At 38.6% G+C, this 20,643-nt stretch overlaps 1 protein-coding gene across 2 annotated transcripts; it reads left to right on the forward strand.

Annotated features, from left to right (window-relative positions):
* Positions 1-318: 318 nt before the first annotated feature.
* On the forward strand, positions 319-20,135 carry OPRK1 (opioid receptor kappa 1; the record flags this gene model as incomplete). Of its 2 annotated transcripts, none has more annotated exons than XM_080339697.1 (3): positions 319-578; positions 14,606-14,962; positions 19,613-20,135. In XM_080339697.1, the coding sequence occupies 3 exons, from the start codon at positions 319-321 to the stop codon at positions 20,133-20,135; spliced, it is 1,140 nt and encodes a 379-aa protein (XP_080195823.1). The 2 variants fall into 2 exon arrangements, with proteins under 2 accessions (XP_080195823.1, XP_080195822.1); XM_080339696.1 differs by having other exon boundaries at positions 14,606-14,958; positions 19,603-20,135.
* Between the last annotated feature and the right edge of the window lie 508 nt (positions 20,136-20,643).

The raw sequence follows: 20,643 nt of genomic DNA on the forward strand, positions 1-20,643 counted from the left end.
CTCTGTGTAATCTCTGAAAGTGGAGGAAAACTTTCCTTGTGCACCTGGAGGAGAAGCACTTACCCTTTACATAGAGAGATGTAAAACTTGTAATTATTTAATATGAATATGTTTTGCTTAAGTCTGTGCTTGGTGAATTACTGTTCCCACCACAGCAGAACTCCCCTTAATCTGTACAAATTTAAGAGGTCTTAATGTCCGGTGGCTGTGATAGCGCTTCTGTTTTTTTTCCCTCTCTTCCCTCTTTCCAGCATACTCATCTCCTGCTCTCTGCACTCTCCTTTCTGTCTCGCTCCTGCCTGAGGGGTCTGTGTCCCTATGGATGCCCCCGTACAGATTTTCCGTGAGGAGCCAGACTCCACCTGCTCCCCAGGACCCTGTCGTCCCCCTAGCACCAGCAGCAGCTGGATGCTGGGCTGGACGGACTATGAGAGCAATGCCACCGGGGCCTTTGGGGACACCCAGCACAACCACACCAGCATCTCCCCTGCCATCCCCATCATCATCACTGCCGTCTACTCAGTGGTCTTCGTTGTCGGCTTGGTGGGAAACTCTCTGGTCATGTTTGTCATCATAAGGTAAGTGGATTTGGAGTATCTGTTGAAGGAGGTGCATATGGCCATCTCTAAATTTGGCAGTGGAGGGAGGGGGGGGGTTTTATGGAAGGTCTCTGGGAGCGCTTACATGAGGAGCTGGAAGAAAGTACCTGGGATGACCCAGACCTTTCCAGTCCCAGTGGTTTGCCTGAACGTGCAGAGACAGAAGCTGTTTAAAAGTGATGAATCCTGCAGCCTGTGGGAAAGGCGCTTAGTGCCCCGGAGCTGCGTTAATCGGGTGCCCTCTAGGGATGAGAGGCTGCTCGCACCAGAGGTGAAGCTCAAGTGGGAGAAAGAAACTTCTGCGAGGCAGTTTTTCTCCCCTGTGAGTAGTCCCCTAGAGATGGCTTATGTGTCTAGTCGTGTGAACACTTACACATTACTGCCTTGTCACCCAGTGGCTTGTTTAACAAGGTGGGGAAAAAAGGAAACGATAAAGATATGTGGAAATGCTTAATGTAAAACCAGGGATGTTGTGTCTTTGTCTAGTGATGTTTAAATCCAGTTGTTGGTGTTAGACAGAAGAAAGCAAAGCAGGTGCTGAAATACTTTCTATTGTTCTTTAGGAAAAAGGAGAAAGCTGTGTTTCTGTGTTAGTTTTTCATATTAAATCACTTAGTGAAATGCACCAATAATTATACTTGCACTTACACTTGTCTATCGCTGTATATTTTAGATTTCAGTTTGCACTATGATTTCTCTCTCTTTTTGTCTTTTTCATTTGAAATTTATAAAAATGTTTGGACAATGCAGATCAGCAGGGCGATAGTGAGCAACCAAAGGGGCTGAAATCATGCAACTCTTTGGACTCTTGTTTCAAAGTCCATTTGATTCCAGCAAAAAATTCTGAAAAAAAATAGATGCGGAGTACATATATAAAATCCCCTTTAATAGTCAGTGCAATAAATAAGGATGCCTGTGGTCAATGTGGAGAAACTAGTTTGCTCCAGCTTTTTGATGCCCTTTCCCCCTTCATTCAGAGATTTAATTTCTTTTTGTATTTTTCTTGCAAGGGGACTCCATACTTGACACACACATAGCTGCAAAGACAGAGGTTTTCTAAGCCATCAGTCACTAACAATGTCAGCTGATTAAGTGGTCTGTACAGTGGAAATAAATTCAGACTTAACCAGAGTCCTAAAAGTTAACATGTATGCATTAAACTGGAGCGTATGTATTTCCTTTTTTCTCTGTATCTGTTACCCTCCTAAGATTATTTTTGTGAGGGTCTAGCTAGATATGGCTTTCTCTCCTAACAATTCCTTTTGCTTCAGTTTCCTCTTGGTCCATCTCTTGATTGCATGATCAGAAAATAAATATGACAAAACACCTGTTGTTTTCTTTTCCCTCTCTTCTTTTTTTTTTTTTTTTTTTTTTTTTAGTATCTCCCTCTCTTAGGTTTCTTTTGTGGCAAACGCTTTAACCACTGCTAGAATCATTAGCTGAAGTGCATGTATACACAGACCTACAGTTTGAAACATTTCTTAGGATTTTGAAATATTCCAAATGTTTATGCAAGAGGTGTACTTTCTTTACTTTCTTCGTTTTTGTCCTAACCTTTCATCTCTCTCTCTCTTTCACTCACATCCACTCTGTGCATGATTGCATCTCAAGATAGACTTCAATGGCCTATTGAAAAATGTAGTCTGCAGTGATGTCCTTTTGTGTGGAAAGCCAAGGTCTGTGGGAAGCTTGTGAAAGAAGGTGGCAAGGACGAGGGAGATCGTGTCTGCCAGCCACCCCATGCTACCTCTCCTCCAGCTTCCACAACTCTTAAGGAGGATGGGGACAGCCTGTGGCTCTTCTTCACTCTCCAGCTGAGCACAGGGTTTGTGTGAGACCCTGTGTTGCTGTTTCTCATCTTTCTGAAACTTCCGTCTGCTCTCCTCCCAAACCCTATTGGACTAGCAGGCAAAGCAGGCCTGGCTCTTTGCCCTTTGCTCTTTTAAACATCACCAGATGTTAGAATAGTTCATTTTGAAGGGACTTACAATGATCATCTAGTCCACTTGCCTGACCACTTCAGGGCTGACTCTGAGTCATCTTTTGGGTGACACAAAACAGATCCCTTATGTTCAGAGACTTTCAGTGAAATTATTGAAGTGTCAATTAAGCAGTATATTCAGGAGATGCCAAATAGTCTTGAGATGCCTCAAAACCAGGCTCAAATCCAGCCGAAAGCCATTGTGTAGGCAGGTCTTGGCCAATTCCTTGCTTTAATACCCCCAGAAAGGGTGGTTTTGCTACTTCTGCACAAGGGATGCTAAAGAAGCTCATAGAGACCAGCAGGTCAGCATCTCAGCAGCCTGTGTGTAGAGATCTGGGTGTCCAAAATCTCCTTCAGGTGTGGTGGGCTGCATTTCTGCTGGAAGGGAAAACCACTACTCCTACATTTATACAATCCTAAAATTACATTCGACCCTTTGAAGGCAACCACAAGGCTGATGTGGTCCTCAGTGAAAATAGATTTGACACCCCTGTTTTAGAGGGAAAAAAACCAGGAGAATGTTGCTTTGATCACATATGCAAGGCCCTGAAAGAAAAGCAGCAGAATTTGATACGGCTCCTGTAAACAGAGATTTATGTTGAAGGCAAGCTTCAGGAATGACACTTTAGTACAGTAGTGGCAGCATGATCTGTTAAAACATGTCTCAGGAGATCTGGATTCTTCTCTTAGTTTTACTACCAGGCTTCAACACTTTGTCCTGTCCTGAGAAGGTCACATCACAGTCCTGCAGCCTGGTTTTGTTGTGTGTAAAATGGAGATACTAGTATTCACTGCCTTTAAAGATACAGCAACTGTTAGATTTAAAAGCCAGAGCCCAGTCACTAAAAATCCTAAAAGAACGAGACCAGGGCTATTGCAAGTACCTCAGACTCCTCGGGTGCTTTGAGCGTGGTTGTTTTTAACATGTTGAGTATGTGGTGCACCCTGCTCTCTCACACGCCTGTTGTGCCTGGGTGTCATGGTGTGGGTGGTTTGCAGGAACTCTCCCTGTGTTCCAAGGGGGTGTGAGGCAGGTGGACCAACCCTATGGGTTCTGCTGTGGGGCCAGAAGCCAGACAGGTGGGCTGATAGTGCCTCCTTGCTCATACTGAGCTGTGGCACATGGGATGTCACGTTCTCCTGCAGCTGCTGCTTTTCCTCAGGAGAGAGTAAGAGAGAAACAGGGCATCACCTCTTACACTGGTGGGAAATACAGATACTATATGGGGAGCACAGTCCTCCCCCTGTGAAGGAAGAGGGGAGGTATGAAATGAATTTGTAGAAATGAGGTGGAGATATCTGACATCACCTGAATAAACTTATACAACTATGTGTGTCTTAACATGATCAGAATAATCTCAACCCCAAACCTTTTCTTTTGAGATTAGCTTTACCTCTGAGGTTTTAGAAGATATTTCTGGAAGTGAAATAGTTGGCTGATGTTGATAAATAAAGTTACTTGTCCTTGGAAGCAAAAAAAAGTCTTTTTTCTCTCTTCCTCCTCCCTCCTGACTTTATTTCTCTAAAATTTTGTTCTGGCTTTAAAGAAAATTCTGTTTTCTCTTCACAATTGGAGGGAAGGAAAAGTGTCCTGACTACAGTTACAACCTTACTATAGATTTGCTCTTATCAAAACCATAAACATACTCTAGTAAAAGCTCTGGGAGATGTTCTCTTTTACCCACCCCAGATTAACTTTTCTAGGTGCATTACCTCTAACATTCCTGAAGTCCTTTACTGAGAACAGCTGCTGTCATAAGGATCTTAAATAGCCAATCCTGTGTTTCTTTTAAAATTATCTTTCAAGCTTCCAGTGAACTGAATAATTTTCTACATTCAAAAACAGTTTGAACAAGAGGCTATGTCACAGATATGCAGATTCACTCCTAGGGGGAAAGAGAAAGCTTGTCTTCCTCTCCTTAGTCTAATATTGAAGAAAAAATATACTTAGTAATGCATTTTTGTTCTTATATTCATCGAACCGAGTGGCATCTTACGTAACAGGAAGAGTCTATTAATAAATGTCATCTAAAATTGAATCCTTTCCAGATTGTTTTTAAATCTTCTTCGTTCATTCAAACCACAATGAAAATACTAAAAAAAAAAAAAAGTAGCAAAAAATGAAGGTTAAATATATTGATTTAAATCAATATTAGATTTTAATAACTTCAAAAGATTACTTGTTCATTTACTTTTAATTACTGTTCATATTTTATTAATTTACATTTGGAAAGAATATTGTTCTGAACTGAAAAATGAAGCTCCAGAAGAGTCAGCCTAATTGAATTACCAGTTCCATATAACTTGCAGTTTGTATAACTTTATTCTTTTATGAAATCACCAGTTTGGCTTCTAGAAGTGAAGGCCTAACTGTAGTTACTTTGTGGCTTTTTACCTTTTTTTTAACCTGATAAAACATTTGACACCTTACTATTATCAGTACTGAGGTATCAAATAGATTGATAGCAATTCATCCCAGGACCTAAGAGCATCTGGGCTTACCTCACTGAGTGGAGGTAGTTCTGGTGGATTCTGCCAATTTTGGTGTAATTTCCATCACAACTTGGAAGACTGATTATTACCAACAGCTTTTACAGATGGCACAAAGACCAGGAGAGCAGAAAAAATGGAAGAGGACAGGTTTACAAAACAATACAGGTAGTTTGAAATGCTCAGTCATTTACACAAGTTTTCAGCGTTTCTAATACATTTAATACCCTGCTAGACAATGCCTAAATGAGACCTAGGATTTCTAAGCAGGCAAGAAACTCAGCACGGGTTCCCAATATGATGCTATGATAAGAAGAGCTGATAACAAAAAAGCAGGGACAGTCCAGGAATGGATTAGAAGGAATATTTACTAGAGACAGTATTAAAGAGAGGCTATAGCTTATAGTGAGTAATCTGTTTGGCTTCTGAAAAGTAATTTGGTATCCATCCAGATTCTTTTGCTGGGCTAGCAGCCAGGTATTCATCTATTTCAGAGAAAGGCGTAACTGGAATCAATGTCTGGAAGCAAGACAAATTATGGAGAGCCCTTTTGAACTGGCAAAAAGTGAAAACTTACAAGAACTTTCCAGTTTGGCTACTGGCAAGGCAGAAAGCTTTAGATAGCTTGCCTGTCCTCAGCTAGGAGAATGCTGGGGAAGTTCATGCTCCTGGCTGAAGCGTGGGGAGGGAGCACAGCGTGGTGATGGTGTCAGGAGACACAGGCTGTCTAAGCCCTTCTGGTGAAGGTGGACAGAGCAAGGGAAGAGTGGGGACCCTTCATTTGTTTTTTCCCAAGAGAGGATTTTGAATTTAGTGAAAGAGTATTGTGGCAGGAAATTCTTAACTCGATGACTTTGAATGTCCTGAGGTGCACTAAGAGCAAGGGAGGATGATCTTACTGGCTTACCTACTCTTGTTGTTTGGTCAAACTGTGATTAGTTTGTCCCTTAAGTTAAATTTTCTGAAACAAATGAGCTCCCAAGGAGAGTTTTGATTTCAATTACACACTGTTTTCTAAAGGAAAAGCATCCAGAGCTTTGATAAACTACACTTCTAGGAAGTTTACTTCATGTCTCTTTTTTGGTCCTCCCATCTGTAAGAAACAAGTAATTCTTGCAAAATATGAATCCTTCATTCTTCTCCTCAAGATAGACTTGGTGCTTCGCTTATTGCAATTCTCTTTTGTGGAGTTAGAAAGGCATGTGGAAATGGCAGAATGAACATTATTTCGTCTACAGACGGGCATGAGTGCACAAACTGAAGGGTGTGGATAGATGGAATGAGGACATGGAAAGAGTAGTGTGTAACCATGCTGACATTTTGCAAAATGTAAAAAAGATATAAATAAAGAGTATGTGAAGGTGCAGAGCACCTTTGTGTGCTAACCTGTCTGTGTATCATCTTTGAAGCATTTATTTCTCCTGAAGATAGAGGGTTCATGTCTCATTAGATTCACCTTCTAATCCCTAGGGAAGTGAAAATTAATTCTAGGTAGTTGCTACCGTCAGTTTTGAAACATTATTTACAATGAAACCTCCATCTTCTCTGCATGAGTATGAGAGCACTAACATGATTTTTTTCAGTGCATGAATTTCCACTAATACATGGCAAGAACATGCACTGAACCTTTCTGTTTTCCCCTGTCCTTCAATTCTCTTATGCAACAGAGAGTGCTCTGCCTGACTGCTCCTCTCTGCTCCAAAAGTCAGTGTCATTCAGTAGTGCACTATGAGTGAATATTTAGGGTTCCCAAACTTAGTTACAATGCATCTGGAAAACAGAGTATTTTATATTTGCTGACTGACTACATAGCTAAATCCACTTCCTGCTGCGTTGTAGGCAGCCTAGACCTGTGGATACCATTTGGCAAATAGGAAAGGCCTCTTTGAGTAGTGATAGGTAGGAACCTGTATGATAGGATTGGCCTGGACAAGGAATTCAACATTCATTTAGTGTTTACACTCAGAAAAGGTTTTTTACCACAGTTGTAGGCTGACAGACAGCATCAGGGCTTACTGTTAGACATGTCTTTCAGAATGCTTGGCTTGTTAAAGTGTGCAGGAGAAGAGCAATGCTTTCACTATGGAAGCTATTAGCTAGGTTTTTTTGTTTGTTTGTTTGTTTGTTTGTTTTTTTAGTTGACTGCATCTTAAAGTTTCCTGCATTTTATTTTGCTTGTGTCATCTCCTTTGGAAAAGTGTGTGTTCAGTTAGACTGTGCTATGGAGTCCTCTGAGGCAGGTGAGGATAACAGATGAATGGCTAGAGTCCAGATAAAGCCTCCCAACTGAGTCCTAAGAGGTACTGAAGACTTTTCTTTGAGCTACCTCACTACTGATATATGCATGTGTTGTCTTACCATATAATCCTATACATTTTATAGAATGAGGTCCCCTGCCTCCCATTCAACTTTATTGCAGGAGTGCTGACCACAGATTCAGGTCTCCATGCATCCAAGACTGTAGTTGTCCTATAAAACTCCCTCAGCAGTGGCAGTTACTATTTGTCCTTGTGGCAAAATGAACAGCGGGTGCCTTGTTCTGAGAACAAGAGAGATACCCACTGCCCAAAACCCCTCTGTGAGATACTGTAAAATTCTTATTTCTCTCCTGCAGAAACATGTAGGGGGAGCAAATGGTCAATAAAATTTGACTGCTTCCAGCCAAGTTCTGCATACATAGCTACCTATGGAGATCAGAGCCTCTCCAAAGAATAAGAAGGAAAGTAAGACCTTGAAAAATCTTTTGCTGGAGCTGGTATCCTTATCTGCTTGAGCAATGAGATTTGTTCTCTTTGCTAGGCAATCCTTGTCCTACAGCATAGAAAACTCACTCCCCTTGCCCACAAACACATAGGAAGCATTTTGCTCTGCTAAGGGGGCTCATGTCCTTAATGAAAAAAAAAAAAAAAGATAAGAAAATGGGAAAGGTGGATGTTACCAGAAACAGAGACTTATCACTCATCTGTGGAATGTACCTGTGGCAAGGAAGAAGTATTAGGATGGGCTGTGTAACACCCTGAGAACTCTCCATATCATGACTGGTTACTGAAAAACATCTGCAGCAGCATAAAGTTTCTCAACAGAGTCAGCTGCTTGATGAGGTCTAGATTCATCTTATTAACAGAGGTAAAAAAAAATCAGATACTTAGTCTAAGCTAATTGTCCAGGCTCTCTAATAATAAAAGTAGACATACTGGTTTTGGAGAGAGCACCGGTTTTTTAAAATTCTACATTCTCATTATTTCAGTTTAAGCCACAATAAATATCAGAACTTTAATATTTCTCTGAGCTCCCCTAGCAAAATCATGGAATCACAGATTTCACAGTACTGATGTTCCTAACATTAAGCATATTTCTTAAAAAAAGAGGTTCCTAAGCTCACATAAAAATATTAGAAATCTTTATCACAGAAGGAGGAAAGAAGTTCATTTTTGTTAAGTAGTGTGAATTTTTCTTCTTTTTGATCAGGATATATGTGGACTTGAGCATCTCTTCTACAATTCAGAAGCTGGTTCTTGAGCTAGAGAAGGAAAGCTTCCACATCTAATCTAAATCTGCAAGATCTTGTTCAGGCTCAGTTTGTGGATAGTTCAGAGGAGTAACGATAGTGGTAAACGGTGAGATTTTTAATGCCTTCTGACATTCAGGTAGATTATTCTCCCTGAGGAGACAATAAAAGATAAGATTGTGCTTTCCTTCGTTAAGCTTCTCGAAAATAGGCACCTACAGTTGCTTATTAATATAATGAATGCCACTTTAGGATACAATTTTGTAGACAACATATACAATTTTTTGTAGGCTTCTAACAGTTTTGATGTTGAAGACAGGCAATTTTTAAATATGTGCAGTTACAACGTTTGCCTTTATTTAAAGTGTTTCCTGAGGTCCTATCCCCTGCTAGATTCCAGCTGCAATTCAAAATGTGGTAATAACATATAACCCAATATGAACACGGAAACAGCAGCATATTAATTTTTACATTCTTTAAATGACCTCAGTCTTAGTTTCATATTGACATAAGCCTTTTATGTTGACTTATTAAGATACAAAATATAGCTGAGTCATCCTTCTGACATGTTATATGTTTGGAATAAATTCTCTTTTTTTCCCTGCTCTGATGCATTATGATATTGAGTGTGCCCTGAATATAGCCTTGAGATTTAGAGCTTTTCTGACTAAGCTTTTCAGCTGCTTGATCTCCATATACTTAATTCAGAGGAACCTAGTGGAACAGAGCCTGCATCCTGCTGATAGGTGTTTTGCAATTTGCTTTTAGATATGCTTTAGCTTTCATTTTCATTCACTGACTCAGGTATCTGCCGAAAATATGTGTTTGTTACACCTCATTGTATTTCATGCTTTTGTACTTTCACTCTGCTACTGGAGAATGTTGTTGTAGTATATTTGTTAGTCTTGCTCCTCACCCCATCCCTCATTTCATACTGCAAGGAACATTTCAGCCTGTTGCATGCACTTGAAAAAAATTTGACCAGAGCCTTCTTCCCAGCTTTTAGTAACTTTACTAAGGTTACAGTCCACTTCAGAATCACACTCTTTTCCTCTGCTTGAGATAATAACTCTAAGAGGCTCTACTAGTAGATTTAATAATGCATTTTGATTTTTTTCTGAAAGTATACCAGCTTCTTAATAGCACGCTTCCTTCTTCCGTTACCACAATTTCATTGATAAGCTTAGTCTGAAGGTGTCATTTCTTCCTATTTACTGTGTTAAAAAAATGTGCAAAGTAAATTCTACTCCAGAAGGAAAAGTACAGCTAATGATGAGTCAGCTGAGAAACAGAGATTTTCTAAGGGTCAGTCTAAAGTCAATCTCAAAATCTTTTCATTTTGGAAAATGGACTTAGCCTAAGTAGTGATAGTTTCTGCATTTTACTTTGGATGTATAAGTAGACATAATTTAAGTATTGCTCCTTAAAAACTCTTCACATATATCCATCCAAAAATGCATCCAAATCAAAGATTTACTTTTCATCTTGCCTGTTTTTCTGCAGGGTTTCTATATATCTTCCAGTTATTTAAAGTCTACAGAGGCTATGAAAAGTCTACAAGATCCACCACGTGGCTTAAGTCATCAGAGGTTTTCCTGCCCCTTGAAATCAGATTCTATCATCTTAGTCCAAAGAGGGACCTTCCATTCCTATGTAACATTAGAAAAGCTGTAATCTTGTTATGAAATCTCAGTATTTAGCAAACTGTTTTCTAAACACAGAGTTTTCCCATGAATACTTTATACAACAATAGTTTATAAATATTTTAATGGTCTTTGACAGTTATATCTCAAGGATACTAAGAAAACGTTTGTCATTAACTACCACTGTGCCATCTATGGTGTAGTTATGTCCAGGTTTCCCCTATCTGTTCTGCTACACTAATTAAAGCAGATAGTAGTATTTTTTCCTTAAATGAAATTCAGGTATTTGATCAATAATTTTTGTTTTGCAAAGGAAGACAAGATTCCCTTACTTGATCACCGTTTTGACCCTATTCAAGTGCAGATATGGGTGGGTATGGTGGGAAAAACCCAAACCATGTAAAATATTGCCTCCTATATTTTGGTGCAACAGAATCAGTTGTAGGAAAGCAGTTAAATGTCTCATCTCATGTTTGAGTTAAGACTTGGTCAGTGTCCTCTTCAAAGTGTCTGACAGCGACAGCAATTAGGCCAGTACTTTAACTGGGCTTTTGATTAAGCCTATTAGTGCATATTTTCAGAGGCATGTAGGCATTTAGTAATTTTTAGGTGTTTAACTAAAAACATTGAAAGGAGTTTAGATGATTGAATCCATATTCTCAAAGACATTTCTGTTTTTTTCAAACTTCTAAATGAACATATGATTTAATCTATATCGCCCAACAGCTTTAAAGGCCAACATCTAATTTACACAGAGACCAGTGCTTTCAGGTGAAAGTAATCAAGCTCTTTACATTACTAGCATGAGATCAGTGAATTTTAAGGTTGCATCAGTGAAACGTGCTTGGATTTAGCATTGCTGAAATTGACCAGTGCACCCTTCATCCCTGAGCTAGGTATACATGATCCCTCTACAGTGGCTGGGAAAAATGATTGCCTAAATGAAAGGAAGTATTTATTGAAGCAGTATTTAATGGTCTCTTGCCTTCTTGTTTGAAGTCTTGCAGAGAAGGGGTCAGGTGCCTCTTTTGGCTCAGACTGAGTGGTGCAAGCAGGTCTCTGTGCTTTGTGAACCAGAGTGGGTTTGGGCAAGGCCAGCTGGTCGTGGGACTGCCAGTCTGGTGAGCTATGGGAAAGCACTAGGTGTACACCAGTTAAAGTTATCAAAGCTGGGATTGTTATCTGCCTATGTATTCCTGAGTTGAGCCAAAGCTTTCACAGATCTCTGGAGGAGGAATGGCACACTGAATTTTTATTTACCCATTATATTTTCACTCCTGTATACAGCTTTGATATGGTTACACTGAAAGCTGTCTAAATGCTGGTGTGAGGATGACTGAATTTCTTGGTACCTGTGAATGACAAGACATCCTTCCTGTCAGATCAATAGTAGTGAGAAAAACTAATTTTCTTACATGTGCATGTGTTGCATAGTCCAAAAAAAGCAAAACTGATTACTTTATGTGTATAACAGAAGCAGTACATATAGAGAACATGTTTTGTATTGCAGCTTCAAAAATTTGAATTTTGAAGTTACCTAAAAATCTAGTTCTGTTTTACAGAGGGTCTTTCCTGATGTGTCACTGGAAGATGGGGGAAGAAGGGAAAAGGGTACTGGAGAAATATGGTATATATGGTCACGTAATTCAGGTTGTGAGGGACAGAAATGCTGGATATGAAGATTTTCAGACATTTGATTTTTCAAGGCTAATAAAATCCTCATAGTTATTTTTCACTACTTTTCTGATTTTTCCTAAGGAAAAAAGGTCAAACTAATTTTTCTATATGTAAAAATAAACTTTGCCTATCCAAACCCTTGGGGAAGTTTTTAAAGAGCTACAGAAGTAATGTTTAAGAAGAACTATTAGTCACTTCACCTCTTCTTATCACAGGCCATTGCATTTCATTTAAATTGTCTAGTAACTTGTATTTGACTGAAGCACAGTCCTTGCAAAGCAGAAGACATTGATTTCGAGACATCAAAAGATGGAAAAATTACTCTTTTTTTTTGTGTAATTTGTTCCCAGTAATAATCACCATAGCTGTTAGGAAAAATCCGTCATTGTTTCTAAGCTGAGTTTGTCTGGCTTTGGCTTTTAAGTATTTGGCCTTGTTACGCTTTTCTTTGCAGTCTGAAAGAGCTCTTCAGTACCTGCTATTTTCTCCCTATGGAGGCCTTGAGACACTGTAATCAAGTCACCTCTTGGTGTTCCTTTTTATAAACTAAAAGTGCTAAGCTCTTTAAGTTACTCACAGTAAGAATTTTCTCTAGTCTTTTCACTTATTTTTGCGGTGCTTTTTATGCATCCTTTCCAACTTTTCAGTCTGTTTTTTTCTTTTCAATATGAAAAGACAACAATTCCAAATATCCTCAGTGATGTCCTTAGCAGTAACATCACCTTCTTACTATTCATTTTCAGGCATTTAATGATAATTAGTCCATTTTAGCACAGATTTACAATCTGACTGTTTGGCGAGTTTTTGTTCAGTCTTACATCTGAGATGCACTCAGACCTGTTTTACTTGTGGTGCTTTTTGTTGTATGTTTGGGGTTTGTTTGTTTGTGGGTTTTGTTTGTTTGTTTGTTTGTTTTTGTGTTTGTTTGGTTGGTTGCTTGGTTTTTTTTACCAGGAGGAAAGTTCCTAGTCTGTTAATGTATCTTATATTTATTTTTTGTAGATATAGTCTCCTCTGCTGCAGGGCCTGTTGAGGAGATTGATTTGGGAAGGGGCAGAAGCCTAGCTCTGGGCTTCTGGACTGGCAGATTCCTCCTTGCTCTGGCTTTGATCTTGGAGAAGGGGGCAGATCTGGGGCAGAAGGAGTCTGGACCATGGGGGTCATGTCATCAGTGTAGGCTTTTTGTTGCTGCTTCCTTTTGGCTGTCTTTGCTTAGCGATTTCTAATGCTTCACTGGTTCTGACTTTGTTCAAAACATGACCCTGGTTATGGTATCTGAGTGGAAAGAGTTTCCTTTCCCTTGTAGTTCTCTTTTCTATGCTTCAAACCATTATTTTGTTTCATTTTCTCAGTAGGTCATAATTAGAATGTTTTAGAAAAACTCATCCTATTTTCAACATTTCACATTGATCATAAAATGACATTTCTACCGGTATCTTAATTACTAGCTAATTTATGTATTTGGTACATTTTGTCAACACTGCTCAAAATTTCTTAAATTTTTTTGTTTGTTTGTTTCACATATCAAAGTTTTAAAGGCAAATAGGCACGTTGCCCTACATTAGCCTAACTGATCAAATCTTATATTTGTACTGTAAATTATAAATGACACATAGCAAAATCTAGCTCGATGTGTTTCTGTGTGTGCTACATATGCACATTTTAGTTTGGTCATACATTCAAAATACAAGGCTGAAACAGTTTTGAGAAAGAAAATCTGTTGTTGAATTTGATAATAAATTAACAACATCGACCAAAAGTGACTAGTTGGAGGGAAGTATTTCAGAAAGGAGAGTTAGGTATATCCCTGTGTTAACAGACTCTCCTTCATCCTTGGTGTCCATAGCAGAACTGGAACTACTCACCCACACCCCAGGGCACAGCCTGTCCCCTCAAACTGTCATCGGGGCAGAAGAAAGCAGGGTGCTGTCTCAAAAAAACAGATCCAATCTTTCTGTGTAGGTTGAGGTTCTTACCAGCTGGACAAAACAAGTGCTTCATTTTGATGAAATTAAAGGATGCAGAAAAAATATTGCTATGATAAATTTTTCCCACTGTGGTATCCTACTTAAACAGGAGTCACCTTTCACATTAGCAGTCACAAAAGAGAGGACTGGGAAAAGCTAATGGTAAGAAAGGGGGAGAAATTGGAAGTGAAGGAGCGAAGAAGGGAAATGACTAAGACTTTTATAAGCTGGCATCATTGTAGTGAATTCAAGGGAAAGAAACTATTGTAGAAGAGGCAATCTGACCTGGCAGATGTAGCAGTCTAACATGGATTCTTATCGGAGACTGGGATAATTGTTCCTTCCACAAAACAAACCCAGAAAACTGGCAATCACTGACAGTTAGCTATAAGAAAAGGACATGCAAAATATTTTGATCACTTGCAAATGTAACAATGAATGATATTTTCTTGTAGAAGGATTTGAGAAGATAGAATTGAAGCCAGCATTTGGCTAGTTAGATTAAATGTCCTTGGTTTTGCCTGTGGTGAATAGGTCTAACTGCTAATTTAGGTGCTGAGAAACTGAGTCAAATGTGTTTGCTATTATCCCAAGGGTCTTGCATTTGTTTGTGCTTCTGTCATAAATTAGAAAGGACAGAAAAAAAACAAACTATGACAAAGTTGATAAACTGTTACATAATGTACATAATCAGTCTTTGAAATAATGAAGACTTATTTTTGATTTTTGGTCTTCAGGTACACAAAGATGAAGACAGCAACCAACATCTACATTTTCAATCTGGCTATGGCAGATGCGCTAGTTACCACAACTATGCCTTTCCAAAGTACTGAGTATCTGATGAACTCTTGGCCTTTTGGTGATGTGCTGTGTAAAATAGTTATTTCAATTGACTATTATAACATGTTTACCAGCATATTCACACTGACCATGATGAGTGTCGATCGATACATTGCTGTGTGTCACCCTGTGAAGGCTCTGGACTTCCGTACACCTCTCAAGGCAAAGATAATCAACATCTGTATCTGGCTATTGTCCTCATCTGTTGGTATATCTGCAATAGTTCTTGGAGGTACCAAAGTCAGGGAAGGTGAGTGTGAACATTCAAAATTCAGTATTTTTGTTGCTCCAATGACATAAAATGTAGCTTGGAACATTGATTAAATGTAATTGATTCCTCCTTCAGAAGTATGTCTAAATTTCTGACATTTTGTAACATAATATATTGCAGAAAATTACAGTGTGACGTGAAATCATTTAAGCTCAGATGCCCTGACCAACTAAAAGAACAAAATGCAATTAGAAGCATTGTCTGTGATAGAATAAGACCATCAAAAACTACTAGCAAACAGCAGGGGAAAATAATCAGGAATTCGATCACAGTGGAAAGATCACTTTAGGATGAAACCTGAAATGTGGGCTTAAGGTGTTTTTTGTAGGTGTTGCAAGAGTAGTTTTGATGAAGTTCCAAGAGCAGAAGCTAGATCGCTCGTCGTTAGTATTAACATTAAAACTCTCATTAGTTTTAAGACTTGGGAGGTTATTACCAACAGCCATTTCACAGAACTTGAAGTCACACTGAAGAAAGGAAATGTCAGTATCTGGTGAGAGAAAATCAAGCTAGATTATATATGACAGTATCTCAAATTCTTAATTAAAAAGAGATGGGGATGTATAGGGAGACTTGGAATAGCTGAGAATAAAGATCAGCAGAAGAACTGAGAACACAGACCATGGCAGAGAAACAACTACAAAAACATGAAGTCAAAGAGATTCATACACAGACCACTTGTAGGCTCTGCTTGAAATTTTTAATCCATGGAGGACTGCAAATTTAGCCCCTATAACTGGTGACTCATTAACAAAACTGCACTACTATGGAGTTAATCTCATTTTGAAATCCTCCTTGAGAAGGAAAGAGGAGAAACATTTTCTCACACACTTCATACCTAGAGGTATTACTGTGATGCAGGAGCACCTCAGTGTCTTCAAAAGGCTTGAGGCCTCCAAAGATATCCTTGGGTTGGGGCAATCCTGTTAATGGATGGCTTGATAAAACACAAAACATGCATATTTATTTGGTGGTAGTCTTACTTAAAAAGTGAACAATATTTTGAAAAATTATTAATATCTCCAGAATTACCAACCTTTTCTATTAGAAAGGTTTCACTCCTCCCAAGAGAAATGCTAAACTTTACATAAGGACACTGTTCTATCTAGCAGAGACAATAAATACTGTGTGTTAAACTGTTTGACATAGATCAGTGCAAACAAGAGTTCAGTAAGAGCTGCTCAAGGGCTGGTTGATTTGGCTGAAGAAGTATAGATTTTGTTCTTGCTATTGGTCTTCTTGTGGGTAGGTGACAGGAGAGTTCTCTGGAAACTCTTTCAGCCCTTTGGGGGACCAAGTATTCTGGTCTGTAATGCTGTAACTCTTCTCAGTAAGGTTTTGACAGACTCCATAAAACAATGTCCAGATCAGAAAAATATTAATTTCCAAGCATCTTCACTAGGGAAGAGTTATTGCTTCACTATGTATGAGATCTTGAAGGCCATGAGACGTTGGCTCCATTTGGTGTTTTGTTGGAGCCTGCTTAATTAGAAGAATATACCTGTCATTCACTCTAAGCATCACATTTGATCAAGGGACTGCTCTGAGGCCAGAAACAAGTACCTTTTGCCACACCACATGTCAGGCAGCTTTTTCTTCCTCCTGAAACAAAGACTTGTAATACACAGCTCAGCTGGGCCAAATGAGGTTGGAAATGATTGGCAAATGCTTGTCAGCCCCTGCTGTTCAGCCCTGCTTGTCTGATCTAAGGTCTCTCTGGAGCATTTACTGCCAATTATCTTGTCTGGTGTGTTCACGAATTTCACTGATAAAAGCTGAAGGGGAAAAGCAAGGATCCTCCCTTTGCCTGACAGCTGGAGCTTGGGACCGAAACTGTATGTTATGTTGGTCAAAACAGTTGTTGTCTATATGCTACGGGGCCTCTGTTGGATTCAGATTTAATCAACAACCCAACATCAAATGGAAAGTGATTATATTTAAAGTTCCCAACTCATGCTCAGTCCCTTTTGTTCTCACCATACAGGACTGATCCCAGGGGTGTCCTTCTGGATACATTTTCTCTGCAGAATACATTTTACATCTGTGTATATATTCGCTCTCTGGCCTTAATGGAGCCTTTCTTGCTGAAGAATTGTTCACTTACAAAAACTTAAAAATTAGAGGTACTTAGTATTCCCAGTAACAGTATGAAGGCTCCATTTGAGTACAGAGTAGTAGGAATGCCTGAACGTGACTTAATTAAAAACGTATTAAACAGATTTATTTCCTGTGTCAAGATTATGATTAATCTTAAATGGTAGTTTGACAAACACATTTTAAAATATACTAACACTATAATACCATCTAGAATGCAGTATTTTTTCTTAAGTGTATCAATGTATTTGAAATATTTGGCTTTCAGAGTGCAAAAGGTCAGTATGAAATCTTAAGTACTCAGTTTGTGAGGCTGTACTTAGTTCTGCATCTTTTCAAAAAAACAAGAATAAAATGTAAGTTGGATTTTATTGTCTTCCAAAGTTCCTGAAAATTATTGTGATATTGTGTATTATGACACGGATCTTTTTTGATTGCTTGCCAGTTGTATACTGAGAAGATGTAAGTGGGCTGCATAAAAATTCATAACATTGTATGTATCAAGTGAAACACGTGAATGTTAGTGAATTTAGAATAAGATTTTTCCATAGAAAGGAAAATGTAATGAGATGTAAGACAATCATTCAATTTGTATCCTATAATTTGGAATTCTAAAATACCATTGCCATCTACAAATTGTGCTAAAATGTAGGAAGCATGACATAATTATTTTTACAAATATATTACATTATCTCAGTAGGTCTGAAGAGGCAGTTTCTCTGGAAGGGAGTTTCAGTGAGCAGCTGAATGTGGTCCAGGGCAGTCATCCCTGATCACACTTGACTCTTATCCAGAACTGCATGACTGGGTGCAGCTTTACTAGTCTAGATATTACTGTTGCATCCTGATTTTGTTGCTGCTGCCAGGCTATGAACTATTACAAATAACAGTAATAATGAATGTGAGAACCTCTTTGAAGACAAATGTTGACATTTCTAGAATAAAATTAAGTGAAAGCGACTACATTTATGAAAACCTGGGTGACAAAGGATTTAGAAAAATTGACTTAGTGTCCAGACCCTGTTGAGTCATACTTGTGCTGTCAGCTTAGCATCCTCCGTCAGGCTTGAAATAGATGTCTGTTCACTTTTCAGCTTTTAGAATAATCCATTAGTTGTTATATTATTTAAAATATATCCTCAAAATATTTAGCTTTGATTTCAGCTTTTTTATTTGAATATTTTAGTATTCGATGTCACTCAGTAACAGCTTTCTGATATCTAACCACAGAAACGTCTGTATGACACTATAATGATAACATCCCCCCCAGTTGTTTTTAAGAAAACAAATTCTCTGCAATATCATCTTCATTTGTGAAATGTTTCAATAGCATGGAAATATGGCTTGATGGAATTTTTATGACTAGTTCTGCTGGAGACATGAAAAAGTGATGTGAGAGAGTGTATTGGATCATTCAGCCCTTAGATCTGATTCAATAAAAACAAATACATAATAATTTTTAGAGGAATTACAAATTTAGTAGAGAAAATGAAAAAAAAATGCAAAGAATAGTGCAGTGCTCAAGAGGATAAAACTAAGCTACAATTCAGAATGAAAAATCCATGTGTTACCTTGACTTGTCTTCAATAGAGTTTAACTGCTGACAGTAGTAAATTTACCCTTTCTATTGCCTTGTCATTTATGTTGATTTTTGGTTTTCTGTACAGTTTATATGCTGGAAGGCTCCAATGAGGTTAGCGAATGAAACATCAAATATTTCATTCCTTAGCAGCCTTCTATCAGATGGAATATTTCTGGGACATGAAATTAAGTGACAGCCTGTTACTCTGGAGCCTGACATGGGCAATCAGAAAGGGAGTGGGCTGGTGTCAGTGGCCCAGATCCTGCAGTCTCTGTGCAGGCTGAATTTTCAACTACATGATCTGCAAAAAGAGTAGCTTCCATTTGACTCCACACACAGACATATTTTATTTGCTTCTGTTTAACTGACAAGAAGCTGTTGCCAGTTTTTCTGGCTGCAAGCACTTATGTGTATTCCATTTGCACTGAAGAAGGCACGTGGGAAGACATTATTACACAATTAATCATATATGGGCAAAGTCTTCCTACGATCAAAATCTCATTCAGCTCCCACCATTCATGATACCAAAAATCTTTCTCCACCTGCAAACAAAACCATACGTAGTTTGAGAACAATCATGAGATTTCTATTCCATTGAACATGGTATTTATTCTAGCTTTACATTTCAATGAGATTCAAATGGAGACAGCTTTACAAATTTTTATTTTTTGTGCTCTGCATTTTTAGATCCTCCCATGGGAAACAAAATTTTATACATTATGCATTTTAAAAAGCCCTTATCTCTCTTAGTACTTTCTAGAGACAGCTGCATAAAACCAGTATCAGTGGTAATTGAAAGCTTCCCTTGGAGTGATTTAATGGTAACTCTATTTATTAGTATCACATTTCATGCTAATCACTTTTACTAGCTTATGCTATGATGATTACATTGTTTAGAATATCTAATAATAAAGCAATTTTCTTCTTCTTGCTTCTTTCATTCCCAGATACTGCTAGCACTGAATGCTCCTTGCAATTTCCAGACAGAGATTACGTGTGGTGGGACATCTTCATGAAAATCTGTGTCTTTGTCTTTGCATTTGTTATCCCTGTTCTCATAATAGTTGTTTGCTATACTCTGATGATCCTGCGCCTTAAAAGTGTACGGCTTCTCTCAGGGTCTCGAGAAAAAGACCGAAACCTGCGCCGCATCACTAGGTTGGTTCTGGTGGTTGTGGCAGTTTTTATTGTCTGTTGGACTCCTATTCACATTTTCGTGCTGGTTGAAGCCTTAGGGGATGTGTCCCACAGTACTGCTGCTATATCCAGCTATTACTTCTGCATTGCTTTGGGTTACACCAACAGCAGCCTCAATCCAATCCTTTATGCTTTTTTGGATGAGAACTTCAAGAGATGCTTCAAGGACTTCTGCTTCCCCTTTAAGACGAGGATGGACAGGCAGAGCACCAGCAGAGTCAGAAACACTGTGCAAGACCCGGCTTATATGAGGGAGACAGATGGGACAAACAAACCTGTATGACTAGTCGTGGAAATGTCATCTTACTGTCCTCAAGAGAGAGAAGAGTCTAATGACCTAGGACTGACACAGATTACCACTGCAGTTTGAACTAGATGCACCCAGACAGATGTTTCTTGAATATTTCAGAAATCGTAATAGTTTAAACTAAAGCAAGTCAATTATTGACAAAAAAGAAACTCCTGAAAATAAGCTCAAATGAAAAGGACCTGACTGATGGTCAGGTTTTGGCACCATGTTTGCTGTACTTGAGCAGGTACTAATACACACTTTTGGGGAGACAAGAGTTGATTCAAGATAAGAAAAGTTCTAGCTTTCTCTTTACCATATGTAAGGTTACATTAGGCAACATTTGGTCTTAACACTGAGTAATACCAGAAACTTTTACCCCCAGAGTGATTGCTTCTGAACTATGTAGTTTGACAACTCGATTTGTTATACTGTTTTACAATGAAGACTGTTGTTTAGGTTTCTGCAGAACAATGGCAGATCTATAATCAATATTGTCCTC

Source organism: Nesoenas mayeri (genome assembly GCF_963082525.1).
Source record: "Nesoenas mayeri genome assembly, chromosome: 2".
Taxonomy (NCBI): domain Eukaryota; kingdom Metazoa; phylum Chordata; class Aves; order Columbiformes; family Columbidae; genus Nesoenas; species Nesoenas mayeri.